This window comes from Podarcis vaucheri (assembly GCF_965113315.1).
Source record: "Podarcis vaucheri genome assembly, chromosome: 2".
Classification (NCBI taxonomy): domain Eukaryota; kingdom Metazoa; phylum Chordata; class Lepidosauria; order Squamata; family Lacertidae; genus Podarcis; species Podarcis vaucheri.
Genome location: NC_138760.1, coordinates 128,690,701 through 128,707,536, shown reverse-complemented (window position 1 = coordinate 128,707,536; position 16,836 = coordinate 128,690,701). Strand labels below are relative to the sequence as shown.

Sequence of the window (16,836 nt, the reverse complement as noted above, 5' to 3'; positions counted from 1 at the left end):
TCTTCTCAATCTCATTATACTTTGACACCAATTATGCCAACATCTTCTAGGAGTAAGCTGCAGAAGGCGGAAGGGGAAAAGAATGACAAAGAATCTAATTTTCACCCAAATATCAGGGAAAAAAATATTTGTAACTGTCACCCAAGTTCTTACACCTACCAACGCTGTCTGGGTACCTGAGGGAACTTGATCCATTTTGTTTCCACCTATATTCCTATTAAACTTGGGGGTACATTTGCCAAAAATGGTCACCTTTGATTTTGCGTAATTAATTCTGAGTTGCTCTGATTGGCAAAATTCGTATCGTTTGTTCAAGTTTGTTACAATACTATTAATATAGAGGTTGAATAGGGGTGATTCTAGCAGACAACCTTGTCTCACTCCTTTATTAGTCCTGATTTCCTTCATCAGACCTCCTTCTGTACCCTTATGAACGTATTACTGTGTAACTCTTGCACATGTTACTTTTATATTCAGCACTTTCCCTGAAGACAGAAGGGAAACTTCGCAGTATAATTTTTGGAAGGCCACAGGCTCTTCAGCCCTGAAATAGGGGCTATTTCCCTAGTAAATAGGAAGCCATGGTGTGGAGACGCAGAAACATGAGATCCACCAGCAAATACTTACTTACCCCTCAAGTCTGGTTAGCGGGGTGTCGGAAAATACATATGGAAGTTGCCTATGATAATTTCTTGGGGATATGATTCCGCTGATGAGGAAGTCTCCAGGCCGGTAATAATTGTGTGCTTTATTTTCATCCTTGATCAGATTCAAGGGGCATTTTGCCTTTGGCTTCTCACAGACTCGAAAGGGCATCAGCAGAAGCAGCAGAAGCAGAAGCGGCAGGGCTCTCATTTTGGCTCTGCCTCCTAGACCTCCCTTGTGAGTGGCTCCTCTCTCCTCTAGAGCTAGCCAATCAGCAAAAGAGAAAAGGAGTTCTTACACCACCCAATCTGCTGTGGTTTCACCAATACGCTTCTCAATCAGAACCATTAAAGTACATGCATATCTATCTTGACTCAATCACACTCTTATTTATTCTGCGCACTAATCTTCCCACTCCCACCGGTTCAGTGCAATAAATAACCTTCTGCTACCTAGCTTCTGATGTTTGTGCAATCCCTAGAAATATCTCTTGAGCTTTGGCAAGAATAAGGATAAATTACCATGATTTTGATAATTATAAAGGTGGAAGTTTACTTCTGCAACATCTTCGAGTAGTTGTGTGACTCAAGGGGCTGGGGCAGAGCTGGGAGGTGGGGGGAAACATGTTTGTGAGAAATCAGAGGTGTAGCTCCCAAGTTTAACAAGAGTCAATTGGAGTGGGGTGAGTTTAGGCTGACTTTAGTGTGGGAATGTTCAGGGTGGAAGAAGAGGACATACTGTTTATTAATATCCTTCCTAACTTGTACTAACAAGTTCCTTTACTTATCAGAGTTTACATTCCCATTCTCAGGCATAGCAGAAATCTGGTTGCAGGCTCGTTAGAACCTCTTACTATTATGCAATTCAATCTCCTTCAGATTGAATTGTATGTTCCTGGTAAGATCCCTTTTCAAATCCCTCCCCAAAAAATAAAGACACCACGGATGTCAGGGAACTGCGTCAGCTCAGAGGCGAGAGGTGGAAGGGCAGTTGGGTTACAGGGGGCCTCCAAAGATCGTGAGAAGCAGTACTTCCTCTGTGGAGGAGGAAAGCCCCGCCTCCAAGTGGGGAAGGGATGCAGGGCTCGGAGGATGCAAGGGAGAGCCAGAGCATGAACAAAGCGGGGGGGGGGAGTCAGGTCCCCCTCTGCCCACGCCCTCTCTGCACAGTCGGTTTACGCTCAGAGACGGGAGGCGTAGGATGGGGGTCAAGAGGCTACTCTGCTGGGGAAAGTTTAAGGACCGCCCACTCCCAGATTCTGCTAGCGAGTGAGCAGACATGGAATTGAGTCAATCTGCATTGTGAACGTTTTGGACAGACAATACGGCCTTGAAAGGACCACGGGGAGTCTTGCCTGTTTGCTCTCGAGCAACCACGCCAGCACACATAACAACAGTCTTATTCGTAAGCAATAAAAAGAAAGCTTACTGACGATCAGGCAGAGCACAGTGTGCTCCCTGAAGGCAGGGTTGAAGCTTAATGTTACAAGCCTCTACAAACAGGTTTACCCCATATGTGAGTTGACCTAGTGAGTGCAGTTAGCAGTCCGGGAAGTTTGCAGGACAAAGGGAAGATTGAAAAGAGAGTGGCAGCATTCCTTGGCCTTTTACCAGGTCTTGAAAGGTCATCCCCACCCACTAGTCACATGCAAGGAAGGATGTTCCAGGCCAGGAGGAACAGGAAATTTTGACTGGCTGGACCAATCATTCCCTTGCATGTCCACTCTAGCAAAACAAGGAATGTTGTATTTGACTGCTCCCAGTAGATTTCTTTATTTTATCCTGGGAAGTTTTGATATTTTTATGTGAAGTTCTGTCCTGCATTGAAGTGTCCACTCCATTCCTGACTTCCACGAGGGACCAATTTTCACATGCAAAATCCGTCCACCTTTCCATAAGTCCCTTAGAAAATATTGGTTTGTCTTCCTTGGGGGCATATACGCCTACAACCAAAATTTGTAGAATATCCATTTGGGGCAGAACTGGGAATGTGTATATAAAGAACAACTCCATTTACCCCCTTCAGTCCTGCAAAGATAAATTCCTCACCTAATCTTTTTTAAATCAAATATCTGATACCCTTTTTCCTAATGTGTGTTTCTTGTTAACAAATTTGATCCAATTTCAGTGTCCCCCCCCCAAAAAAAACGAAATACAGTGGTACCTCAGGTTACATACGCTTCAGGTTACAGACTCCGCTAACCCAGAAATAGTGCTTCAGGTTAAGAACTTTGCTTCAGGATGAGAACAGAAATTGTGCTCTGGCGGTGCAGCGGCAGCAGGCCCCATTAGCTGAAGTGGTGCTTCAGGTTAAGAACAGTTTCAGGTTAAGTACGGACCTCCGGAATGAATTAAATACATAACCTGAGGTACCACTGTATCGCTTCTCTCTTTTGAGGAGCATTTGCATCATTTATATTCCATGTTAAGTATTGGTAATCCATAGCTGAGCAGAATTTTTTGTCACACCTGTACCTGCACCCCCCATTTTTGATTGGCTAGTGAAATCTGTTCATCCAGTAATGGAGGTGTAATTGAGGAGGTCAGCTATGGGAGAGATGTTGGGGAAAATCCTTCTCAGCTTGAGATCTCAGGTACCTCCTGTTGGTCAGAGCAGGCAATATTGATTCTTGAGGGTTCCATGTTCTGACCTGAGAAAGCAGGGCTGTGAAACCACTGGCCAAGGTGGTCCTCTCTATCTGGTCCTCTGTAGGCCACATACCCCTCCCTAGCCAGGCCCCTTACTGGTCCTGCTTTGTGACATTCTTGTGTGTTTTTGCATGACTGAAGTAGTGCCTTGAACTCTTATATTGCTCCTTGCTTGTCTGGATAGAGGATAGAGAGGGGTGTGCATATGCATGCAGGAACTAGGCTGCAGCAGAAAAGGGCAAAGGGGGGTTTTCATTGTCCTTTCCACTTTTGCCTCTAGCAATACCCACCATTGGCATATGTTCCCATCATAAGGTTGCCCAGAAGGGACTGTGGCCTGGTTTCATGAGCTCAAAGTAGCTACTCCATTTTGTGTGTGTGTCTTTGTGCTCACTTACATCCTAAAGGAATATCTTGGTCCTGGCGCTTATGAAGGTACTTGGTTAGTTAAAGACCAAGCTGACCTTTCACCCACACTGACCCATGTCAAAACCAGGGAGCTACGTCTGTGAATTCTCATAAACATGTTTTCCTTCACCTCTGCACCTGCGCCTCAAGCCACATCGAAAATCTATGGTGTTGCCAAGGTGACGTTTCTTCTCGTATAATTATCCTTACTCTAAGCAAAGCTCTAGGGATTGAGCCAAAGATTGCCTGTGAGACAAATCAGCCCAATATCAGAATCAAAGGCAAGGTAAGATAATTCATTGTATTGTGTCTGAAACTCCTGGTGTGTTAAATAGCCCCTATGCTGCTGAGAGTCTGTCTTGTCCATTCCCCAGTGCCACGAATGATCATGTTTGAGCATCTGAGGTCTAGACTTTGAGTTTTGATATTTCTTTTCAGATGCATTGGGATGAGAAGTTTTCTTTGTTTCTGAATTTTGTCCCATCATATCCTAAGTAGTTTTGCTAGTAAGAAAAATAAAGTACATGCTCTGTATCACAAACAAAAAACAAGCAGTGCTCCTCACTGCAAGTCTCACCCCTTGTTAGGATTGTGCTTGTCTTTAGGAATCCTCAAATGGGCTATTTTAGGGTGTCAACACAAACATTTTGGGGGGATCCATGAAGAAGGGGAGCTGGGGCATTCAAATTGTCAGATCACCCACATTAACAGAGGGAAGCACCACATCTAAGGATGTGTCACAGTGATGACACAGGCCAGATTTATTCAGGGACAGCCCCATGGAGGCCATGCTTTCCATGAAGTCTGAGCAGTCCCTTGTAAGATCGTGTCGGCATGCATGTTAAAATTCCTTTGGACCTCCAGATGAGGTGTTTCCAGGAGAACATCGGGCATAACCTGAAGCAGGGAGTCCTTGGTTCAGCAGGGAGGCTGGTACACCAACAGGAATCCTGCACTGCCCCTATTGCCAGAGTTCCAGAACATGCACTCAGAAAACTGTGTCCTCCTAATAGGTCGCTTCGTGAAAACTAAAGACTTCCTAAAAACTCATTGCAACCCCACTCCCCACCAACATGACCTGAGTTGCTGTGCGTAAGAGAAACCTGCCGGGCAAGCAGTGGCAAGAACAGGGCAAGCTGCTGTGTCCAACCAAACCTGGGTTACTCATGCCAGGTCATTTCCCCCATCCATGATCAAGTCATAGATGGCTCTGGTCTTATTGGTGGAGAAAAGGTTAACCTGCAAAAGAAGTCTTAACTGAGGGTGGGTAGGCTGGGAGAAGCTCTGGAGCCAACTGACGATTCCCAGATAAGATCCTCCCCCTATTGTGTGGGCAAGTAGTCCCTCCCCCTACATGGCCTGATCACCTTGGCAACGCCTCCCCAGGTGGGATTGGGCAACTGACTGAGGTAGGTGGAGACCTCTAGGTATCCCATCTGGGGGGGAGGCGAAGCCAAGCCTGTGCTAATGGTGCCATATAGTGTCCAGGGGGCTACATGTGACCACCCAAAGGGCGCCCCCATTTAATGTGGGGAGTGGTCATTGGGGTTTTCACAAACCCTGTAGCCCTAACACATGTACTTTTATTCAGGTTTATTTCCTAAATTGTTCCCTAAATATATAAGTTACATAGGACAATCAGCCTCTATAAATTTCAGATAGGCTAACTTTTGTCACCTTGCCGACAAAGACCTGTATAGTTAAAGCTATGGTTTTCCCAGTCGTGATGTATGGAGATGTATGGTAGTGATGTATGGAGTAGTGAGAGCTGGACCATAAAGAAGGCTGATCGCCAAAGAATTGATGCTTTTGAATTATGGTGCTGGAGGAGACTCTTGAGAGTCCCATGAACTGCAAGAGGATCAAACGTATCCATTCTTAAGGAAATCAGCCCTGAGTGCTCACTGGAAGGACAAATCCTGAAGCTGAGATTCCAATACTTTGGCCACCTCATGAGAAGAGAAGACTCCCTGGAAAAGACCCTGATGTTGGGGAAGATTGAGGGCACAAGGAGAAGGGGATGATAGAGGATGAGATGGTTGGACAGTGTTCTTGAAGCTACCAGCATGAGTTTGACCAAACAGTGGGAGGCAGTGGAAGACAGGAGTGCCTGGTGTGCTCTGGTCCAGGGGGTCACGAAGAGTCAGACACAACTAAACAACTAAACAACAACAAACTTTTGTCACAGAGCATCTGGTTGTTCTTTGACAATTATTTCACAGGATCTGAAAGATTTCCCACCAGAGATTCATAATGATGATGATCATAACTGCGAGTCTCTGTTTTTTCCACAAATGTTTGGATATGACCAGCTTCCTGCTCCAGTGTCCTGCTCAGAATTTAAAGCCACAGCTGGGAGCTTTTTGCAAAGATGTTTTTCTCCAGCCCTGCACCTGTGCATGAAGAGTTCAGGATGCTGTGAAGGCAATGCATCTTTCCCTTATAATTTTCAAAATCACAGTTATCATTTTCATCTTCTCAACAAAACTCCAGGTGTTTGTCCAAAGATCACCTTTGAGTCCATTAAAATGAACCTCAAAATTGAGAGCAATAATTGTATCTGAGCTAGAAATGCCTTCTGCACCTCTGGGATTTTTTGGGCTGAGATTTAGGTAGGTTGGACTACGTGGGTGTGAGGCTTCAGGTGTGAAGTCTTGGTTGGGCTCCATCCACATTAAGAATGCTACTGATCATTGAAGAAAGAGTTTGGCTTCATCTAATGATTCTTTGAGAGGAGCAGTCACAAGGGAAGGGGCTGTTCCAGGAAGACACAGAATGGCACTGCTCCTGCGGCTGCTGCTGCTGCTGCTGCCTTTTGCAGATTGTGGGATGGAGATGAAATGCCCCTTAACTTTGGAGAGAGATTGCCTAGACACATTCAATTATTACAGGCCAGGAGACCACCTCATTGGTGGGGTCATCTCTGCCACAAGGGCTTTATTCAATCCACACAAATTCAATGAGCCTCCCTCAACCAGCTTTTACCAGTAAGTCATTTTATAGGCATGGGTTTACCGCTGCTCCACTAGCCACCAATTTCATGAGCCCCAAATACCAGGCTCTTAAATCCCAGTACTCTTTTGGTGGATGCTACAACACCATCAGCCGCCAGCCTTTTCAGAAACTGCTGCTAGTAAAGTCCCTTTTCAACTGTAAAGCATAGTAGCACAGGACAATGACATAAATTTCATCTGCAGAACAAACACCCAATTCACTGTTTTTCAGCCCAGTGAGACAGAGCCATGTGTCAAATCCATTTTATATTGCTTTTGCGAGTATAAAAATTCAGGGCACCCTAGCCTTTGCTGCTGTCCCTTCCTCCCCCAAATGCAATCCTTCCATGTACCACCTATGTAAACCGTAAACTTTGCTCAATTCCAGCTTTTCTGTAGTAAAATAGGACCAGATTCATTATGAACCTCAGCAACCTAACAGCTGCTGGTACATTTTCAAAGAAACTCTTGTAAGTCACTTTTAGATTACATATTTATTGCATGTGCATTCTGTTTTGTTTCCACAGAGCTTGAAGGGAAGGTATATGATATCTGCTGTTTATTGAGCATTCTTACCTGTACTTATCTGTTTGCCTTATATGACATTGCACAACAAACAAACAATACAAGCAACACGCAGACCAGTATATTAGATAGCACTGTACTTCTTATTGTATAATATACATGATTTAGTAACAAAAACAAAATGTGTGCACTTGTAAATTCTCTAATATATTTGAAATCAATTGAGCACACATATGTCAATCTTTGAAAGTCCGCAGAAGTATAATAAGTCTATGGTTGAAACAAAGTAATAGATGCTACCCTGTGGGCTAAGGGGTAAAACTTTTTTTAGGCGTTCATGGTGCCGAAGTAGTAGGTGAATAACAACAGACAGTGATCCCAGTTAATCTGACTGTTTTGCAGGAATCTTCTTCAGCACAACCCATAGATTAGAAAAATGACCACTGAATAACCGGGATCACTGTCTGTTGTTATTCAACTACTACTTTGGCACCATGAACGCCTAAAAAAAGTTTACCCCTTAGCCCACAGGGTAGCATCTATTACTTTGTTTCAACCATAGACTTCTTATACTTCTGCGGACTTTCAAAGATTGACAGATGTGTGCTCAATTGATTTCAAATATATTAGAGAATTTACAAGTGCACACATTTTGTTTTTGTTACTAAATCATGTATATTAGACAATAAGAATTACAGTGCTATCTAGTATACTGGTCTGCGTGTTGCTTGTATTGTTTGTTGTGTCAAGTTTGCAACACAGGGGTTTGTTGCTCTGTATTATATGACATTGCATCAAGCAATTGGGGAGTGATCCTTTCCTTCTGGAGGCATCACTAGCTTGATTTTTTTTTAAAAGCAACACACCTGTACTTGGTCAACTCCTTAGACATGTAAAAAGGATGCTTAAGAAGCTGGGCTAGGATTACCAACTTAACAAAGCTACTGTTTTGACATCTTCAGCGCTGTCCTCTGCTACAGTTTCCCATCTTACAGAAAGTAAACACAGGCTTGGAAGCAGCCCTGTTTAGAAAAGTTTTTAAGGTTTGATGTTTTATTGTGGTTTTAATATTCTGTTGGGAGCCACCCAGAATGGCTGGGGAAACCCAGCCAGATAGGTGGGGTATTAATCATCATCATCATCATCATCATCATCATCATCAGGACCAAAAGTTATTTTACGAACAAACTAACCTCCTGTCCCTGCCATCTCATGACATTGCAAAATAAAAATATAAAATAATTAAAAATAGGAAAACTAGAGAAATACTAGCCAGAATGATCATCTGCCTTAGCTTTGTTTTCCGATGGATAATGACTATTGATTAGAAAAGGCTATCTGGTCTCCCAAACATTAAGTGAGGATTGGCTTTCACGTTTACAGCTTTGTCTCTGGATCAGTAATATTCTTGAACTTGAACCCAGAAATTTATATTATCCGTAAAAGCTTGTAAAAAAAGAAAGAAAAAAGCCAGAGTAGAAACTTATCTATTCATTGAATGTTGGATGCTTAATATGTTGGAATATGTATGCTTTTGCAGGAAAGCATCCACAAAATATTGGCAACTCCTGTCCTTCTTGTTTGCCATTCAAGATATCAACCAGAACCCCAAGCTTTTACCCAACATCACTCTGGGGTACAGCATCCACGAGAACTTCTTTGATGGGAGGCTAACGTGCGAATCTTTGCTAGACCTGCTCTCCACTGGGCAGGCAAACGTTCCAAACTACAACTTTGGAGGACAGAATAACCTGCTTGCTGTTCTTGAAGGGGCTGACACTCAAAACTCCATCCAGATTTCGAACATGTTGGGCACCTATAAAATCCCTCAGGTAGGGACGGAGAGGGTGAGACATCTTCTGGCTGAGTGTGTGGTGTGGATGTTAAATGAACATGGAGACAGACACTTGCTTCTAAAATAGTATTGCAAAAGTAAATAAATTTATTTACTTATTTGTATTGTAAAAGTGATTTGAGAGAGCTTTCACTGCTCCTGGAGGACAGCATAAATCTTTCTTTTATCACATACTCATCATTACTCAAATGGGATACTCAGAATTTGAAAACAACACAAGGGAGCCTTCCACGTACCAGTTTACTGTGGACTTGATGCTTCTTATGCGTGAAAGATTTGTGTGCCCTTGACGTCCGGTTGTCCTCATCAAAATGATGAAGACCTGGGATGTCAAGGCTCTGAATAACATCAGGTGGTTATGAGAATCAAAGGAAACTTATGAAACAACTATTATGAATATTGTAATGAAATGATATGTGTTCCATTTTAGATAGAATCTGGAATAATAATAATAATAATAATAATAATAATAATAATAATAATAATTCTCAAGCAAAGACAGGCATTGACAGTTTTATTTTCATCCCATTTCTTAATGATCCCTAGCATGGAATTTGCTTTTTCGCAGTTGCCATATGTTGAGTCAATATGAGCTACCTGCTAGGACCTCATGGTCTCATTCTGTCAATGCTAGTTCAGACCCCATGAGTGTATATAGCAGATATTGGGTTTGGGATTGCAGCCTTGAGCCACATTGGGTTTTTTCATTGAATAAGAAAGGGAATGGTGAGCAATGCTGACGAAAGGCCAGCAGGGCTGTTCCCTTTGGGCAAAACAGCAGAATGGGAATGGTGATGGCTCTAGGTATGCTGTGTGTTTGTAAAAGAGTAGAGGAGACCAGCCATAGTCCTGGTGGTTGTATCCCTAATATTGGGGGAAACTGATACATTAAGTGAAACACAGAAAGTTTTGTTTTATTAATAAAATAATAATAATAATAATAATAATAATAATAATAATAATCCACTAGATATTTTAGAAATCTCTGAATTATGTACAGCATTAAAATAGTAACAAAATCATAAAAACAAAGGTACAATATGAATCCAGTGAAACAGTAGTATAAAAGTATGCAAAAATAAATAAGAATAGGGATTTGAGGAACATGGTCCTGCTGAAGAAATGCCTAGGCAAAAGAATTTGTTATTTTGGGCTATGAAATCAGCTTTGATTTGAAATGTAACAAGCCAACAATCTTCCTTTCCTTGCTAGGTCAGTTATGCTTTTGTCTCTCATGTTCTGAATGATAAGAGGCAGTTTCCCTTTTTCTACCGGATGGTCCCCAAAGAAGAAGCCCTGTACCCAAGGATTGTCAAGCTGCTCCATCACTTCCAATGGACCTTCATTGGCCTCCTTGCACCAGACAGTGACAACGGAGTGAGGTTCATGAAGACCTTGACGCCTGTGCTCATTGAGAGTGGGATTTGTGTTCCCATCTCGCAAATCGTCAAAGGAGGACTGAATTTTGCACCAATAAATTTTCTTTCATTCTCTAAGTGGAAACAAGTTAATCTATTTGTTTACTACGTAGACAATATTTATGTCTTAAATGGAATTTTTTTTATAGAACTGATGTACAAGTTGATAAAACCCATTGAGGGGAAAGTCTTGATCACAACAGCAATGTGGGACATCTCATTGGAGTTGATGTATGGAGGCTTATCTTTCCAACCTATCCATGGTATTTTTTCTTTCTTAATTGAGACAAATAAACAGACAAACTATGGTGATTTCCCAGCCCTATTGTTTGCTATTGATGAGTTTGTGGAGGAAGGTTTCAATTGTTCATATTTAAAGCATGCACTGGCAGTGAAAGGCTGGACAAGATGCAGAGAGAGAGACAATCTGGAGATGCTGTCACAAGATGATCGGGCGGGAATCCTCTCTCTCGACAACCACAGGATCTACAACACAGTCCAAGCTGTTGGACAAGCCTTAAATGCTGCAGATTCATCAAGATCTAGGCAAAGAGTTATGGACAGTCTGAAAATTCAAAAGCTACAGCCATGGCAGGTATTTCCTTTCTCATCTCAGGTATCTCTCCCAAATATGGAGATTGACTGTAAAGTCAATTGACTGTGGGGAGGTGAAATTTTGGAAACCCCTTTGTGAAGTGTCCTGAATTGGTCCCTCTTTATGCCCCCTTACACTGCCGTCTAAGGATGTGACTCCTCTGGTAACAATGCCAAACATTGGCCTAACCACCCGCTTTGTCTTCTGTGACTCATTTTAATTAAGACCCTTGCCTTTTACATATATGTTCCTTTGTGAATGGAATATCCTACCCTCCAACATTTCTCTGAGGAAAATAGGGAGCCCTAAATAATAATAATAATAATAATAATAATAATAATAATAATAATAATACTCTGCCCATCTAACTGGGTTCCCCCAGCAGCTCTGAACAGTTTCCAACATATATGAAAACATAATAAAACATTAAATATTAAAAAGCTCCCCTATTCTTGGGTGCATTCATATGTCTTCTAAAGGTTGTGTAGTTGTGTAGTTGCTTAGCTCCTTGGCTCCAGGGTCACATTCATCCCTACCCTCCAACATTTCTCTGATGAAAACAAGTATGTTCTAAGGGAAAGCAGGACATTCGGGGATCAAATAAAAAACCCAGGACAGCTTTTGTAAATCCAGGACTGTGCCTGGAAAATAGGGACACTTGGAGGGTCTGGGATATGTCATTTCACAGGCTCTCCCTGAGCTATCTTCCCTCCTGACTGATGTGCTACTTAGGCACCTACCAAGCTCCATCCTTTCTCCTAATGGGCTGTGTGTTGCTGGAGCCTGAATCAAGCAAGTGTCTGGTTAGCTTAGGGTCTCATTAGCTAAAGTGGTGCTCCAGGTTAAGAACGGACCTCCAGAACGAATTAAGTTCTTAACCCAAGGTACCACTGTAACATTTCTGGTGTCTTTACATTGTTGACCCATTAATATGCATTGAACTAACCTATCCCTCCTTTTATATATCAAAATTTATTGTATTTGGTTTCATACAAAGCAGATAATAACTATGTGCAGGGAATATGTTTCGATCAAGGAGCACAAATTAATGTTGAAGCAAGAATGTCTGTTCCAACTATATAATGAGGACATCATATTTTACAGTGCTACCCTAAGACTTGCTCTCCAGAAGTCCCATTAAGTTCAATGGGCTATATTCTCAGATAAGCATGCACAGGATGGGAGCCTAGGCTTTTTGACTTGGGTGTAAGCCCCATTGGGCGAAAACAGTAAAAAAGACACAGAGCTACTTGAGTCTGCACAGTGTTATTTCATATATTCTAAGCATTGCCTTTTTCTTGGCTATTCTAGTTCCACCCTTTCCTGGGAAACGGTCAGTTTTACAATTCTTCCAAGGAGGGAGTGTATTTGGATGAGGATGGGGAATTGGCAGCCGATTTGGACATTGTGAATTGGGTGAGGTTTCCCAATAAGTCCGTCCTCGGAGTCAAGTTTGGGAATATCAAGAGACAGGGATCCCCACTCCTACAGTTGACCATCGACCAGGATGCCATTATGTGGCCCAAATGGTTCAACCAGGTGGGTGAAATAATCTCTTTCATTTTATTGCATCTCCCAGCTCATAAGCTTTTATAATGATGCCATTTTTTGGTGGGGCTACCATCAAAGGCTTGTCAACATCAAAATGCCATATTTCTTAAGTATCTAAAGGTGGGTTCCTGTGAAACTCTATATAATTTGGGGTGCAATTTTATGCGGTTTGTTTAATTTAGTAACTAGATGAGGTTTCCCAAAGCTTCCACACACCCTCTTCTATTTATACCGTAAAGAAAATATATCACACCCCCCCCAACCCTTTCCTCTTTTCTACCTCAAACACAGGTTGTGGGGGAAGTGGAACCACTTCACTTTATACTATTTATTCTTTTTAAGCGTGGCTAGCCCAATACCCTTATCCAGAATTTTAGAAAGTTTCATGTGGCTCCCAAGAGGCCCCTCCTCCTTTTTTAAATAGCATTTATTGAAAAAGTCTTTATTGACTTCTCCAGTAGAACTGCTGTTGCTATACTGCCCAAATGTTTTGTGATCCACACCTAGCAAATAAAATTCCCTGGGTGAGTGATAAGGAAAGTAGAAAAATTAATTCCTATATTGGTGCCAATGCAACAGAGAAGGCCCTTCTCCATGTTTCAAGAGAAAATGCTATCCTATCCTACGTAGCTCAAAGTTCATCTTTGCAGATATTGGGGAGGTCTTCCTCTAAGAATTGCGTTCTGGGCCATTGAGATATTTATACACACATACCAACAGGCCAAACTAGACCGCAAACATACAGTCTTTGTTCCTCATTAGGTTCAGTTCTCCCCGTTTCTCCACCAGCTTTACGTTTTTTGTTTGCTGACTTGTTTGCTTGTTTGTTTTTAGAAAACTCGTCTTCACCATAATTTTGGCACAACTTCCTCCTAACTTGCATGTTTTTATAGGCAATCCTAAAATCTCTTGGAGGATTGGTGAGACGTAATCCCATTTGGCTGCTTCCTCATTGAACAGCCCAGCAGCTGCATTTTGTACCAGCTGCATTTTCCAAACTGTCTTCAAAGGTATCCTGATTATGGGACAGCCAGACGGTTGTCAGAGCTTGGATAACAGAGACCGGACCTATCCTGTCCTGGAACAGCCATGGCAAGAGAATCTGCCAGGCCCGGAAAGAGCCACTGTTTCCCTCTGATACCATCTGGGTCTCAAGCAACTATGCAGCATAGGTACCATTTCACGCCAAAGATTGTGGGTGCCCACAACAAAGGGCTTCAGCTTTGCCCATTGACTTTGTGGCGGCCCAGCCCCACAAATATATTATTGTGGTTGCTGAAGTGTCAGGAATGAGCCAGCTCCTAGTGGAACTTTACAGCCAGCTGCAGAACAGAGAGGATTAGTTTTGATGCAGGCTGAACAGCGGTCAGTGCCCAGTGCTACTCAACTGCCCCTTGGAATGCCGGTTGCTGAGGGAACTACTGAGAGCATCAAAGCTCTCAGGAAGCTCAAACAGGTGGGAACAGGCACAGAGATAGTCTGTCAGAACAGGAAGAGGTTGGAGCTAATCCAATAAGTCCAAAGAGCCGGCGAATGGGAGGGCTTCTAGGTAGGAAGCAAAACAAGAGACACAAGGGGTGACGGTTCAATATATTCTGCAGACACCGGAAGGAGTCTTCACAAGGGTCATCTTGAGTGATAATGCTGGCGGCTGCGTTAGAGCTGTCCGGAGCTATTTGTTTCTTTTTGTAATAACACCTCCTTTTTAATTACCTATGCTTACTGTGTGATCAAGCTGGGAACCTGGACTCCTGACACGAAGCACCAATGGCCCCCTGGAGTTGGCTCCAGTGCTATGCAGTTGTAGTTTTTAGTAACAAGCTTCAAATTAAAATTGTGCCCTTCCCAACCCTGTGCCTCATTTCCATAGAAAAATTAGGCCTAATACATTTTCCTCGACATTCCTTGTTTTTATGTTCAGACCCTGCCTCCTTCCAGGTGTGTGGAAAGTTGTCGCCCTGGATTTGTCAAGATGTTTCAGGAAGGAAAGCCAGTCTGCTGCTACGACTGCAATCCCTGCCCAGAAGGAACCATCTCCTCTCAAGAAGGTGGGTGACTCCAGTGGCTTTTTATAGGGGAAATTTAGAACTGGCTATAATCCGTGCACAGAGTGTGACCCTCTACAACACACCTGTGCATTTTCCACCTGTGTGTGCATAAATGCTTTCTTATTTAGACTCACATTCCATGACCATTAGAAATCTACACAGAGTTGGAGAGAATAATCAGAACTGGGAAATCGACAGCAAGGATGCAGAAGACTGTTCATCAAGCTTTTCACAGGAGGCATCATGCACTCCGACATGTGGTGTTATTTTCAGGCACAAATGTTTCATGGAATTCTGCCCCTTCCAGAGTGTCATATTGGATATTTTTGGGATCAGGAGCCTATTCATGATATGGACATATTCTCAAGAAAGTTGTCTTGGTGTTATATAATCATATCTCTCATATTAGAAACATTGGTGAATGCTGTGTGGAGAGTGGCAGTGGAGTCCATAGAAACTCAAGTTTTGATCTTCAACTTGGGAAAGCTGAGTTCTGCCCAAAGTTTCATGAGTTTCATAACTGTTCCATATTTTAAATTGTTGTCCTGATGATGATTTATGGTATTTCTTTGAAAATTGCTTGGAATGACAAGATAGAAATACATCAATATATAAAATACCTGCTAAGCAAGGAACAGGGATGACTAGAAGACTTTAAGCTCGTCCATTTTCCTTCCCTGAAACCACATGACAGTGTTATTGTGACTTTAAAGGAGGGCCTTCTGCATTGTGGTGCGTAGCAGGTGGAATGTCCTCCCTGTTGACCTCAAAACTAATGCAAGACACACCTGTTGCCTGAGGTTTTACCTGACACGTAATATTCGTAATACTGTTTCCTGTTCCCATTCATCACATACGATTGTATTGGATTTTTTAATGTTTTCTAATAGTGTGAATAAGTTTGGCATTACTTTCTGAAAATGGAAAGCAATTTAGGAGGATCTAAGTTTGATAATACTCTTGTTTTTGCAGATGCAGAGCATTGTATCAAGTGTCCAGAGAATCAATGTCAAAACAATGACAAAGATCAATGTGACCCTAAGGTTATCACCTTCCTGACTTATGAAGAACACATGGGGATTGTCCTATCTTCCTTTGCCCTCTTCTTATCCATAACCACAGGTTTTGTGTTAGGGATCTTCATTACATACAAGAAAACTCCCATAGTCAAAGCCAACAACCGGGACCTCTCCTACATCCTCCTTTTCTCACTCCTGCTTTCATTTTTGTCTTCCTTCCTCTTCATTGGCCGGCCAAGGAAAGTGAACTGCCTTCTCCAGCAAACTGCCTTCAGCATCATTTTCTCGGTTGCCGTCTCTTCTGTGTTGGCCAAAACAATCACTGTGGTGCTGGCCTTCCTGGCCACAAAGCCAGGGAACAATGTGAGGAGATGGCTGGGGAAGACTCTCACCAACTCCATTGTCATTGCCTGCTCCAGTGTCCAAGTTGTCATCTGCACCATCTGGCTAGGCATATCTCCCCCTTTCCCGGAGTCTGACATGCACTCCCAGCCCCGAGAGATTATCCTGCAATGCAATGAAGGGTCTGTGGCCATGTTTTATGGTGCCCTGGGTTACATGGGCTTCCTGGCTGCTATCTGCTTTGTGGTGGCTTTCTTAGCCAGGAAGCTGCCTGGGGCCTTCAATGAAGCCAAGCTGATCACCTTCAGCATGCTGGTCTTCTGCAGTGTTTGGGTGTCCTTTGTGCCCACCTACCTGAGCACCAAGAGGAAGTACATGGTAGCCGTGCAGGTCTTCTCCATCTTGACCTCTAGTGCTGGGCTTCTGGGCTGCATCTTCCTTCCTAAGTGCTACATTATTTTATTGCGGTCTGATCTGAATACAAAGGCATATATAACAACTACTAAATTAGAAATCTGATTACTCGAAGACTTTTTTCCCCAAAGGTGTCATTTCGTAAATTTAATGCCAAACCTCAGTGTTGTTGTTGCTGTTGTTTTACGTTAGAGAAATATCCTCCATCTTACCACTGTGTTCATACACTGTTCAAGGGCCTTTCCAGGAATTAATGGTTATGCCGAGAAATAAGAGCTGAGTATCTTCAGCAGGCTGATGGCACCTTGTTCCAAAATTCTTTCCCCCCCCACAAATCTTTTATTAAATCTTTTTTATAATACAACAAAATAAAAA

General features: G+C 42.7%; 1 protein-coding gene across 1 annotated transcript in view; it reads left to right on the top strand.

The window, feature by feature from the left end:
- Positions 1–6,476: 6,476 nt before the first annotated feature.
- LOC309526229 (vomeronasal type-2 receptor 26-like) overlaps positions 6,477–16,836 on the top strand; it is a gene marked incomplete at both ends in the record, with an annotated part of 146,985 nt that continues 136,625 nt past the window's right edge. The window contains 5 exons of the mRNA XM_082212143.1: positions 6,477–6,688; positions 8,760–9,051; positions 10,287–11,087; positions 12,399–12,626; positions 14,560–14,686. Of these exons, the coding sequence (XP_082068269.1) occupies positions 6,477–6,688; positions 8,760–9,051; positions 10,287–11,087; positions 12,399–12,626; positions 14,560–14,686 (1,660 nt within the window). The remainder of the gene's footprint in view (positions 6,689–8,759; positions 9,052–10,286; positions 11,088–12,398; positions 12,627–14,559; positions 14,687–16,836) is intronic.